Below are 11,875 nucleotides of genomic sequence, written 5' to 3'. Positions count from 1 at the left end.
GCTCCTCTCCTGTCCTTTCTGGTTGGTCGGCCTCTTTCTCGGATGCCGATTGGTGTTGGTCAGTGCCGTCTGCTCCGCCTCCCTTTCCTTGAGACGCTGATTGGTGCGCGTGTTGATGCCAGCTCCTCCCCTGTCTTTTCTGGTTGGTCGGCCTCTTTCTCGGATGCCGATTGGTGCTTGGTCAGCGCCGTCTGCCCCGCTGATTGGTGCGTATATTGCTGCCAGTTCCTCCCCTGTCCTCTCACTGACGGCCTCTCAGCGTCCTCCTTCTTTCTCGGATGCCGATTGGGGCCGGCCCCTTCCGCCTGCGTCCTTGTTTCCAGCCGGAGGTTGTGTGTCGCTGAAACGGGTCCCCCCTAAGGGACGGAACGATGGGGTCGCCGGGGCTGCTGCGCACTCTGCTGTATACCGTCAACGCCCTGCTCAACCGCCGCCGCTACCGCGCCGCCCTGGCTGTGCTGAAAGGCTTCCGCAACGGAGCCGTGTAAGAGGCAAAGGCAGGAACGGACTGGGCTGACCTGGGCTCGTGCCACCGAGGGAGTTTGGCTCGAGACATCCGGGGTTTGCTTGCGTTGCTTTCAATGGAAGTAAAACCCGGATGTCTCAATCTGGCCAAATGGTAACTCTAGCTTCGGGCATGCATGGGCGCCACGGGATGATGTCACAGGTCTGACGTCATCACGTCGTGTTCACACATAAGCTCGGGGAAGGAGAGGACGGAGGCAGGGCCACGTGTCATTATTTAACCCTAATCCAGTCTGCCCAGCCACTGTTGCCTTCTCTCCCTAAGACAGGGATGTCAGAGTCCCTTCAGTCGGGTTTTCGGGATTTCCCTAATGAATATGCAGTGAGATCTATTTGCATGCACTGCTTTCATTGTATGCTAATAGATTTCATGCATATTCATTGGGGAAATCCTGAAAACCCGACTGGATTGCGGCCCTTGAGGAGGGACTTTGACAGCCTAAGAGATCCCACATGCCTGCCCCATGCAAGGCTAGTGTTGCAACCTGAGGCCCTGAAAACGCAGCAGTAGGTGGTATCTCCCTGGGGCCTCCTATAATATGGGGGCCCAGGGCGATGGCCCTGTTTCCATCCATGCAGAAATACAACACATAGGCATTCTGAGAGCTAATGTGGCTGGGTGCTCATTGAGGACGAGCAAAAGAGATGCTCTGCGCATTCTTTCATTAAAGGAGCCCAAATATTTTTAGAGGACTATTCATTTATTTACTGTTTCATTCCATAGATATGGAGCAAAAATCCGAGCCCCTCATGCCCTGGTGATGACATTCCTGTTTAAAAGCAGCAGGTAATCTAAGTGAATGTTGGTCAGTAGTAAGAATACACAAATTGTGAGAGAAAATCTGATATTCTGAGCTGTGATTACAAATCCTCTCAAACTTTAGGTAATTTCCTTCAATAAGGATTTTAAAGAATACTATCTAAACTCACATTTATATAACTCATGGAAATTGGCATGCATCCTGTGAAAGGGGGGTTGCTGCCCATGAGAATGAGTTGCAGAGCTATAGAACTAAAGCCCTGAGGGAGGAGATGAGAATGGAGCTGCCTCAATCACTATGTTGCTTTGGCCATCAGCATAATATTATGTAGCAGTTATTTGCCTTTAGAAGCTCCAGCAACCTTGTGAGCATAGATGTCAGTCAGAGGGGAATCATGAAACAGAGGAAAAAGGGGTCTCTGTCTGTTTACAGGAAATTAATTCTGTTTCACAGAACTTCACTGATAATATATTTTTCCATCTTGTAGTTTAAGAGAAAAGTTTAAGGCTATTGCCCAAGCTACCTACACTCATTCCCGAAACCTGGCTTGCTTTGTGTTCACCTACAAGGGGCTTCTTGCACTGCAGACATATCTCCAGGGTCATCAACTACAAGCCCATTCGTTTCTGGCAGCTTGTGTCGGTGGATGGATGATCTTTGGAGAAAATAATCATATCAACAGTCAGGTATTCACCATGTTCATGTTTATTATATATTTGGTATCATGCTGAATGTCAGTAGTCACAGAGGCTTACAAAATAAAACAAGTGATACAATACAATAAACAATCCGAACAAGAAACCTTTTAGGTATGCAAGACAGAACAGTCCCATATTTCATTTGAGCAGTCCATGGATTTCCATGAAGACCGAGAATCCAACTCTGCTGCTCCCCCCCTTGGTTATAGTGGTTTGTATTAAGCATGTCTGCTATGAACAAGCAAAATGAAAGAACCCTTTAAATGATAGCCAATACTATCCTAGAAAAAGCACCGCTAAAGAATTGGCTGAAACACCTAAATCCTTGGATGGTAAGTCTGACAAAACAATCACTCAATGGGAGGAAACAAACTTTAAAATGGTGGACATCAGTATGAGCCCTTCGTGAATAACGAGAACCTCTGGCTCAGGCAAAATCTCAGAGGTGACCAGCACCAGACATAAGTCTAAATGAGAATTGCCTCATACATCATATAGTCCATAGTGAAATTAATCACTGGTGAAAAAAATCACACTCCCAATGGAAATACCAGACTTAACACCAAGGAAGAAGGGAAATAAAGGCATACAAAAAAACATACACTCCCTAAAGACTGACCCAGTACAATACTTGACAAAATAAGAAAAATAAACAGTGCGAATGATAAAATATATCACAGGTGATTAATTTCACTATGGACTATATGATGTATGAGGCAATTCTCATTTAGACTTATGTCTGGTGCTGGTCACCTCTGAGATTTTGCCTGAGCCAGAGGTTCTTGTTATTCATAAAGGGCTCATACTGATGTCCACCATTTTAAAGTTTGTTTTCTCCCATTGAGTGATTGTTTTGTCAGACTTACCATCCAAGGATTTAGGTGTTTCAGCCAATTCTTTAGTGGTGCTATGAACAAGGCCATGTGCCAGCATCAAATGAGCACTAGCTTCTCCCTTCCCTTTGAAAAATATGGGGATTAATGTAAGTTTGATTGTAGAATTTCCTGTGATTTATCTTTAAGGATATACTTGCTCTGCCTCTCCCATTCTGTGCTGCTCTGGTATAACTTTCAGTAGCTCCTACTATACCACTCTTCATAAAATTACAGCTTCATGTCTCTCAACACCTCGCAGGCCGCTTCTGTATTCAACCATTATTTTGTATGCTAACTACTGTATATTCAGAAAATAAGTCAAGTCAGACTAATGCCGTATCTATTCACGCTTGGCCCCATGAATAGTTCCAATTATTGTTAATTTCCTGGCGATGTCCAGCTTCTCCTTCTGTAATCTGCCTAGAACTGCAAGGTTAAGGCGGAACAAAAGTCACTAATGTAATGTATATAATATATCATTAACTCCAGTAGCAGCTGGTGGATCAAAAAGTAGATGTCACTACAAACTTGGTTTCTTCTATTTGCCCTTTTCTCTACCTTAACACACACTCTCCACCATTCTCTGTCAGCATTTTATGTTTCTGGTCTGATGATAGAAGCACAAAACACGATGTCAGATAAAGGCTAAACGGCCCATCAGCAGCATCCACTATTTTTTTCTTCTTAGCTTTCTGGGCAAGAATCCAAAGCTCTACCCGGTACTGTGCTTGGGTCCCTACTGCCGAAATCTCCGTTAAAACCTACTCCAGCCCATCCACACCCTTCCAGCCATTGAAGCCCTCCCCAGCCCAACCTCCACCAAATGGCCATATACAGACACAGACCGTTCAAATCTGCCCAGTACTGGCCTTAGTTCAATTTTTAATATTATTTTCTGATTCTAGATCCTCTGTGTTCATCCCACACTTTTTTGAACTCCGTCACCGTTTTCCTCTCCATCACCTCTGTCGGGAGCGCATTCCAGGCATCCACCACCCTCTCCGTAACATAGAATTTCCTAACATTGCCTTTGAATCTACCACCACTCAACCTCAAATTATGTCTCTGGTTTTACCATTTTCCTTTCTCTGGAAAAGATTATGTTCTACGTTAATACCCTTCAAGTATATAATCTTATTAACAGCACATAATGGTTAACCAAAAAATTAAACTACACAAAACACACTGTATGCTTCTCAACATTCATTCCTATCAGAACACAGATAACCCCTTTGCAAATACGGGACCACAAACTAAAAATACTAATATATATACAAACAAAACCCTAAGATGCAAGACTCTACTTGCAGTACAATCCCAGAGAAATAGAAACAAATGCATTTCTTCCTGAACAGTGTCTGCTTTCTTCTCAAAATCTATCTACTTTTCCATGTCTTCTCTTCCCCGTCTATCTGTATACCATCTCCTCCATCTTTCTTCTCCCCTATCCCATTTCCCTGCCACACCCATTGCTGTGCACCATCTCCTCCCTCTGTCTCCCCTTCCCTTCTATCCCTGTGCACCATCTCATCCCTCTTCTATGGTCAGACAACTTTGTCTTCCCTCTCATATGATATGGCATCTTTCTCCTCTCCTTCCCAGAGCCTGGAATCTCTCTCCTCTCCCATGGTCTGGCATCTCTGTCTCTCCTTCCCGCCCTCTTCCCTAAGTCTAACATCTCTCATCTTCTCTCCTTTCTGTGGTTTGGCATCCCTCCTTCCCTTCCATTCCATGGTCTGGCATCGCTCTCTCTCTCCCCTCCTTCCCTTCCATGGTCTGGCATCTCTCTCTCTATCCCTCCCCTCCTTCCATTCCATGGTCTGGCATCTCTCTCTCTCCCTCCCCTCCTTCCCATTCCAGTAGTCTGACCTCTCTCGTCCCCATGCATCTCTACCTCATTCCTCTCCTGCCACCATGTCCAATAATTCTCTCTCTGCCCAACAATTCTCCTTTCTTCATCTCCTCATGTGCACCATCTCTCTTTCCCTCTCTGACACCCAATTCTCCCTTTCTATTCCCTCCCACACCTCAGCATCTCTTTCCCTCACGCTCTCCATTCTTCCATTCTATGGCTCATGCTCCCCTCTCTCCTTCCCTTCATTCTAAGCCCCAGGTTCATACCCCCTCCCCCCTCTTCTATCATTTGTCTGAAGTTTGTGCTCCCTCTTTCTCGAGTCCCAACATGTCCCTCTCCCTCCATTCTCTGCCTCAACTAAGTCCCTCCCTCCAGCGGGTGTTTACTTTCTGGCCGGCTCCCTCCTCCTCACTGCAGTAGTAATTTCTGTGCACAAAGCCGCTTGCGGCATCTCCTACACACGTCCCGTGCCTGAACCGGAAGGCTTTCGGATGAGGCATGAGGAGCCACCACTGCTTGCTCTGGATCGGTAGCATGGAATGTTGCTACTCCTTGGGTTTTTGGCCGTGAGGATGGGCTACTGGGCTTGATGGACTGTTGGTCTGACCCAGTAAGGCTATTCTTATGGGAGGAGCATGTGCTCAGAAGAGTGTTGGATTTCTGCAATTCCCAGATTGCAGGTTGCGATTGAACACCTAGCATATGGAATCCTACAGGGACTAACAGAAAGAAGATTATTGAAGGTAGAAATCTAATCTTCCATTTAAAAGATGATGATGACGATTCTGCTACCAAAACTCTATTTTTTACCTACTTATTCTCTGTGGCTATTTCAGAAATTTTATTTTCTTATTTATAGTGTTATTTTATTCTTTATCTGCATTTTACAGTGGTATTATTTATACATTCTAGGTGGGTTATTTTAAGATTTATTTTTGTTCTATGTCATTACGAGTTTTTGTCTTTGGAAAAGTGGGTATTAGACTGTTACATCTACATATTAACAATATTAAAAGTAAGACATTGATGTGGGATCTATTTGCAGCTGGTGTTTATACTTTGTGCACTTGTCTTTTCCCTGCAGATAAACATGTACCTGCTCTCTCGAATCCTGTTTGGCTTGTGTCGATTGGCAGTGGAGAAGGGATACATCCCAGAGCCCAAGCATGACCCTTTTCCCATCTTTGCTGCACTGGTGTGGGGCATTGTGCTCTGGCTCTTTGAGTATCACAGACATACTCTTCAGCCCTCTTTGCAGTCCTCCATGACTTACCTCTATGATGACAGCAATATCTGGCATGATATTTCCGATTTTCTTATCTATAACAAGAGCAGACCCACAAAATAACTAGTTTCACTGGCCAGGAAGATTTAGTTGGGGGGGGGGGGAATATCTTATAAAAGGTACTTAAAGGCAGAATAATTTAGTTTATATCTTTCTTTTCTAAGAACTCTAACATATAAAGCTGTACTTTGTGTGCAGGTCTCCCTCCATGTCCGTGGTTTTGACATTTGCAAATTCAGTTATTTTCGAGCCTCCCAGACTCCTCCACACCTTACCTTAAAGCCCTGGTGGTCTAGTGGTGAAGCAAATCAGGAGCAATGTTCCTATGCTCCTGCCCTGTGAAAGCTGCAATCATAAATGGCTGCCAAGAGACTGCTGCAGGAATTCGCAGCAGCCATTTTTTGATTGCAGCTTTCATGGAGCAAATGTGTAGGAAGATCACCCCTGACCCGTTTCATCGCTAGACTACCAGGGCTTTAAGCTAAGGTGTGGAGGGGTCCATGGGGCAGGACTTAAGGTTTGAGGGGCCCCTAAAGTTATTTGCGAATACATAGTATTCACAAGGGTGCTGTGCCCCCAAACCCTGCAAATATAGAGGGGGGAGTGTACTATGCAAATTTTCAGAAATTCCTGTGAAAAGTATGAACAGTGAACTTAGATTGGTTGAAGTTATTTGTAAGTTTTGGAATTCTTGCTCTCGCTCCCATGTGGTTCCCGTAAAGTTATGGCTGGGTCTGAAAGGGCGTCGCACATGAATTGGTTGGTTCATGCATCCTGTGTGACCAAATGGATTCATTGTATATGACCTCGTTTTAATTCTTTCAACAATAGGGGCATGCGGAATTTCCAAAGTAGCTATCTGGGGGTGTTGTGTATTCTTTTGAAACAATGCAGAGTACACTTGGACCTGGTTTTCTCTGAACTCTTCTTCAGAGGTGGCAGTACTTGTGATTTGAAGAGGTGCTTACCACTGAAGCAGTCTCTCTTCCTAGCCTATAGTGATCTTAAAGTTTTCTTAAAACAAGGTATCCTCACTCAGGCCAATCATTTCCTGCACTAACTCTGTTAAATTACTGTACAAATGTAAAATAATTTAGATTTAAATGTTGGAGGAATGATAGTTGAAACTAAAGCCACTACTTGAATCAGGGATGGCTAACTCAGATGGCTGGTTTTTAGGATAAGGATAACAGAACATCCTTTCAACCACTTATCGTCACACATGCTGCTATTTAAATAAGAAACCAAGGTACAGACTATTTTTCTGATAAATAGTTCATGGCCAAAGAGACACTACTGCTTTATGCTTTTGAAAGCTCCTCCTCCTTCATCCCCTCTTCCCTTGTAAATCTAAGCAAATCAGATGTGACTGTGTTGATCCTCATTGGAGCCTCTGATGGTATGCTACAGCAGTGCTGTTTAACCCATTCCTCAGGACATTCCCAGCCACTTGAGTTTTCAGGATCTCCATAGAGAATATGTATGAGCAAGCGAGAGTGGCTTGTACAGCTTCCTTGGTATGCAAATCTATCTGATGCATATTTATGTGGATCCTGAAAACTGACTGGGTTAAGATCCTCTGTGCCCTCACACAAGGGCATGAAAAGTAAAAGCACGCTGCTAGAGAGGAGAACCTTCACTCTATAATGCTTTCATGTTGGTATGACACAGTCCACAGGGAGAGCTAAGCTTCTAATAATGGCATCAGAAGAGCCCAAAGCTCTGCTGTATTAAATTTTATTACTTGAATCCAAAGCTACACCATGCTAGTCTCTGAGGTTTTCTTTTGCCGAAGGTTATGATCGTAAAGAGGACTGTCAACTCTCATTCATTGTGCCACGAAGGGTCTTACACATGCAGGGCAGACACACTGGCAAACATACAGGGAGAGCCTGGCCACTTTACCTTTGGCCTAGCACTGAGAAGTGGTTTCAGAGACAATTTCCAAAGTCCTATCTGTTGTGGCCAAGGGACACAAACAGGTTAGTTTTCAGTATCTCCCCATCAGATTTTAATACACCTGGAGATAGCTTGCTTGGAGCATCCTTTTTGACAAAAGTGACTAAAAGATTGATCATAATAAAGAAATTTTAGCAGGCCTCTAGGACTAGAGTTGGTCTTCCCTGATGTAGAAATAGACTGTTAATAATATATATGTTATACTATTGTGTGTTTTTGTAATCTAATTGAAAAATAAACAGAATAAAGGTTTTAATGATTCTTTTTAATGTTTATAAATTATGATAATGCAAACTACAAGACAGGTTGTATAGAACTTCCCTGCAGGCCACACGTTTGACACACCTGCCCTAGAATCAGGGTTGACTATAGCATTCAAAGAAGACCTGAATGGTCATACCATGAAAACCATACTAGCATCCTGGACTGCATAGCCCTGTTGTGGCCTAAGGTGCACTCAAAAGAGCTGTTTATAGGACATTAGAGGAGGTTTCTCTTCTACCATCTTACCTTAAAGAAAAAAGCTTCAATTACAAAAAAACCATCAAAACACAATAACATTCTAATATAATTGAGTGGTAAGAAAGTAGTCGCCTCCAACAGCATTGTATCTGGATCAGAGAGCTCTAGATGGCTGGTACAATGAGCATGGAAGCAACAGGAGATATCTCCTTAAAACAGTTAAAACAATAAACATAATACTTTAAGAGGTTTCAGAGCTGTGTTGATCTAATCTACTTCAGAACGGTCATGGCATTACACTATTTTGTACCTATAAGCCAATGCTCTCAGTCCTGTTCCAGAAATCACACCTGCTAAATTCCAGTGAATTTGAATTCTGCTGCACACTTCATCGCTGACTTGATAAAGAGTACAAACTCCAGGATTCTATAAAGGTCAACCCAAACTGGGCATGGATCCTAGACTGGTGCCCAGAATAATTAGTTAATGGGCTCTAATGATTCAATTATTGTGCTAAGAATTGGCACTAATGATTTGGGTGCCAATCTGGCTATGGTATTTCTGTCAATTGGACTAGCCCAAAGTCATAAGGAGAGTTAGTGGGAAAAGAGAATTTTGATCCTTGATTTCTCTGGTTCTCAGCCCACTGCTGCTAAACTACTTCACCGAGGAATCAGTCCTAGAGTAGATCTCTTTCTGACTGAGTCAGTAGGGTTATTGAGTGATTTGGAAGAAGCAGGGATCAAAGAGAAAAGGGTGCACTGGTCAATAATTGTAATAGTTAAAACTATGCAAAAACTCTCCAACCCTTATATGTCCTGCCTGTCCAAATTAGAATGTAAGCTCTTCTGAGTAGGGACTGTCTATTGCATGTTCAGTGCTATAGAAATGAAAATAGTAGTAGGATTGAGCACAACTCAAAATGGGGTGTGGCTGAATCAGGACTGCTCACAAAAGATACGTGCGGGATCTTCACCCAACTAGCCTGCTGGGATTTACACCAGTTTCTACCTCAAAGCTATTCTATAATGCACCCTTTATAAAAGAGCATTGAGCACCAAATGTTATTGGCACCATTTACAGAATCTAGGCCAAAGCCTCTCTTAGATTTCAGAAAGTTGTAATTGGATAGAACCAAGACATTCATGCTCTCAAATGGTGCCTGAACTCAAATGCCAGGCCATCTTTCAGGGGTGGGATGATCACTTAAGAGCCTGTCCCACAGAATGTAAGAAAAGGCAGAATTGGCTTTTAATACTTGAAGTCCATGGGTCAATTTTTGCAGGCAATGGAAAAAAAAAAAAAAAATCCTGGATAGAATAGTTTAGTCAAGGGGACATATACCACCCAAATATTTCTCAGCAATGGAGCTGTGAGAAGGGGCTTAGAAGCTATTTCTCACATTCAAAATTCAATGGAATTTTTTTTTCAGACTGATAGATTCCTTGTAACATCAGCAGGTTTTTAACATTTATTTATTTAATTAATTTTCTATCCCGTCCTCCCAAAAGAGCTCAGAACGGGTTACAGGCTTTTCAGTACCAGTTTTGGTCCTAACTTGACACATACTGAGGATCTTGTATCAATATACATTTCTTTGTAATCTATCAGTCCCTGACTTTTTGCAATGGAGATATTAACATCAGGCCAGATGGTTAGTGATGGGTGACTGAACCAAAGGCAGCAGAATGGAGTGGCCCATTGATATTTTGCCCAACTTAGTATCAGGAACTAGACAGTGTGAGGGTGGGGCTGGAGATTGGTTGGTTTGCTCCCCTCAGCTTAAAAGATGTTTGTTGTCTTACGTTTCCACAGCTGGCGTCATGATTGTTGCACTTGTCCGGGTAGGTGCTGACAGTTTCACTGCCCATAGGCTGAAAAATAAGAGCTTTGTCTTAAATGTTGAGTCCCAAAATGACCCCAGCCTTGCAATGACCTTGTCTGGGACAACAAAGCTTATCAAGGAAGCACACATTGCCATTTGCTTAGTGTGTTTCCAATCTATGCTTGTGTGAGAGACCAAGTTTGAAATGTATAATCAGAGATACTATGGAAGCTGCATTATCTTTGCTCATGCTATAACTCTTTTTCCATGTGATAAGTGGTATGCAGAGCTATTGCTTGTACAGTAGCTATTCTGTCAAACAGTACTACCCTTGACATATACTTTAATTCCTCTCAGCTTGTTTTAATCAGTCTCCTTTTCCGGGGTTGCCCAAACCATAGATGCCAACTCTTTGGAGCTGGAGGAGCTGAGCACCCATAAGCTTGACCAAGAGCCTTCATTTTATCCTAGGAGGGGCAATTTATGTTGTGTTTGGCACCCAAAATGTTGGCAGGTATGGCTCAAGTTGAATCCTGCTGGCAGACCAAAAAAAGACGATCCTTGAGTTATATAGGTGAATGCCTTTGAGGGAATGGACTGGTGTGTGTGTTGGCAGAGGTTCCAGGAGGAAACTTTATGGTCAGTTCTGGTTTTAATCGTACATCCCAGAGCAGTATGTGATTGATTGAAGTTGGCAGATATCCAGGACCGCAGCTAAAAAACTTGGAAACTCTGGGTAGGGACCCCTCTTAAATTCCTCCCTCATGCCTCAGTGGTGGTCCAATTGTGGGAGCACCTGAATTCCTCAGAGGCAGTGGACAGTCCAGGGGTGGGAGATCAAGGCCATATGATTTTCACAAGGAGTATGCTGCATGAGCTTGAGTTAGACTAGGCACTGCTTCCATTACTGGGTCAGGCCAATGGTCCATCAAGCCCAGTAGCCCGTTCTCACGGAGGCCAATCCAGGTCACTAGTAACTGGCCAAAACCCAAGGAGTAGCAACATTCGCTCCCGAGAGAGGTGGTGGAGAGGAAAACTGTTACTGAGTTCAAAGAAGCGTGGGATCTAGAACACAAAGGATCTAGAATCAGAAAATAATATTAAATATTGAACTAAGGCCAGTTACTGGGCAGACTTGTACGGTCTGTGTCTGTGTATGGCCGTTTGGTGGAGGATGGGCAGGGGAGGGCTTCAATGGCTGGGAGGGTGTAGATGGGCTGGAGTAAGTCTTAACAGAGATTTCGGCAGTTGGAACCCAAGCACAGTACCGGGTAAAGCTTTGGATTCTCGCCCAGAAATAGCTAAGAAGAAAAATTAAAAAAAATAAAAATAAAATTACAAAATAAATAAATAAATAAATAAATTTAAATTGAATCAGGTTGGGCAGACTGGATGGACCATTCGGGTCTTTATCTGCTGTCATCTACTATGTTACTATGTTACATTCCAAACAGAATCCCAAGGAATAGCCAGATTCCGGAATCCCAAAGTGACAAAAGGTTCTAGAACCCCAAAGAGTATCAAGATTCGAATCAGGAACATTCCACGCTAGCGTTCACTGCGGAAAGCTCGAACCCCTGAGGCCGCCCCGACTTAGCGGTTCTCAACCGTGTCCTCGGCCTTTCCTGAA

General features: G+C 43.5%; 1 protein-coding gene across 1 annotated transcript; it reads left to right on the top strand.

Moving 5' to 3' along the window:
• Window positions 1–255: 255 nt before the first annotated feature.
• PXMP4 (peroxisomal membrane protein 4) lies at window positions 256–8,222 on the top strand. The gene is made up of 4 exons (XM_033914981.1): window positions 256–484; window positions 1,250–1,312; window positions 1,774–1,972; window positions 5,799–8,222. Exons 1-4 carry the CDS (start codon window positions 372–374, stop codon window positions 6,060–6,062), a joined length of 639 nt encoding a protein of 212 aa, XP_033770872.1. The 5' UTR covers window positions 256–371; the 3' UTR covers window positions 6,063–8,222.
• The last annotated feature ends 3,653 nt before the right edge of the window (window positions 8,223–11,875 follow it).

The sequence above is a fragment of the Geotrypetes seraphini genome, chromosome 11 (assembly GCF_902459505.1).
Source record: "Geotrypetes seraphini chromosome 11, aGeoSer1.1, whole genome shotgun sequence".
Taxonomy (NCBI): domain Eukaryota; kingdom Metazoa; phylum Chordata; class Amphibia; order Gymnophiona; family Dermophiidae; genus Geotrypetes; species Geotrypetes seraphini.
This window is presented reverse-complemented; position numbering and strand designations above follow the sequence as displayed.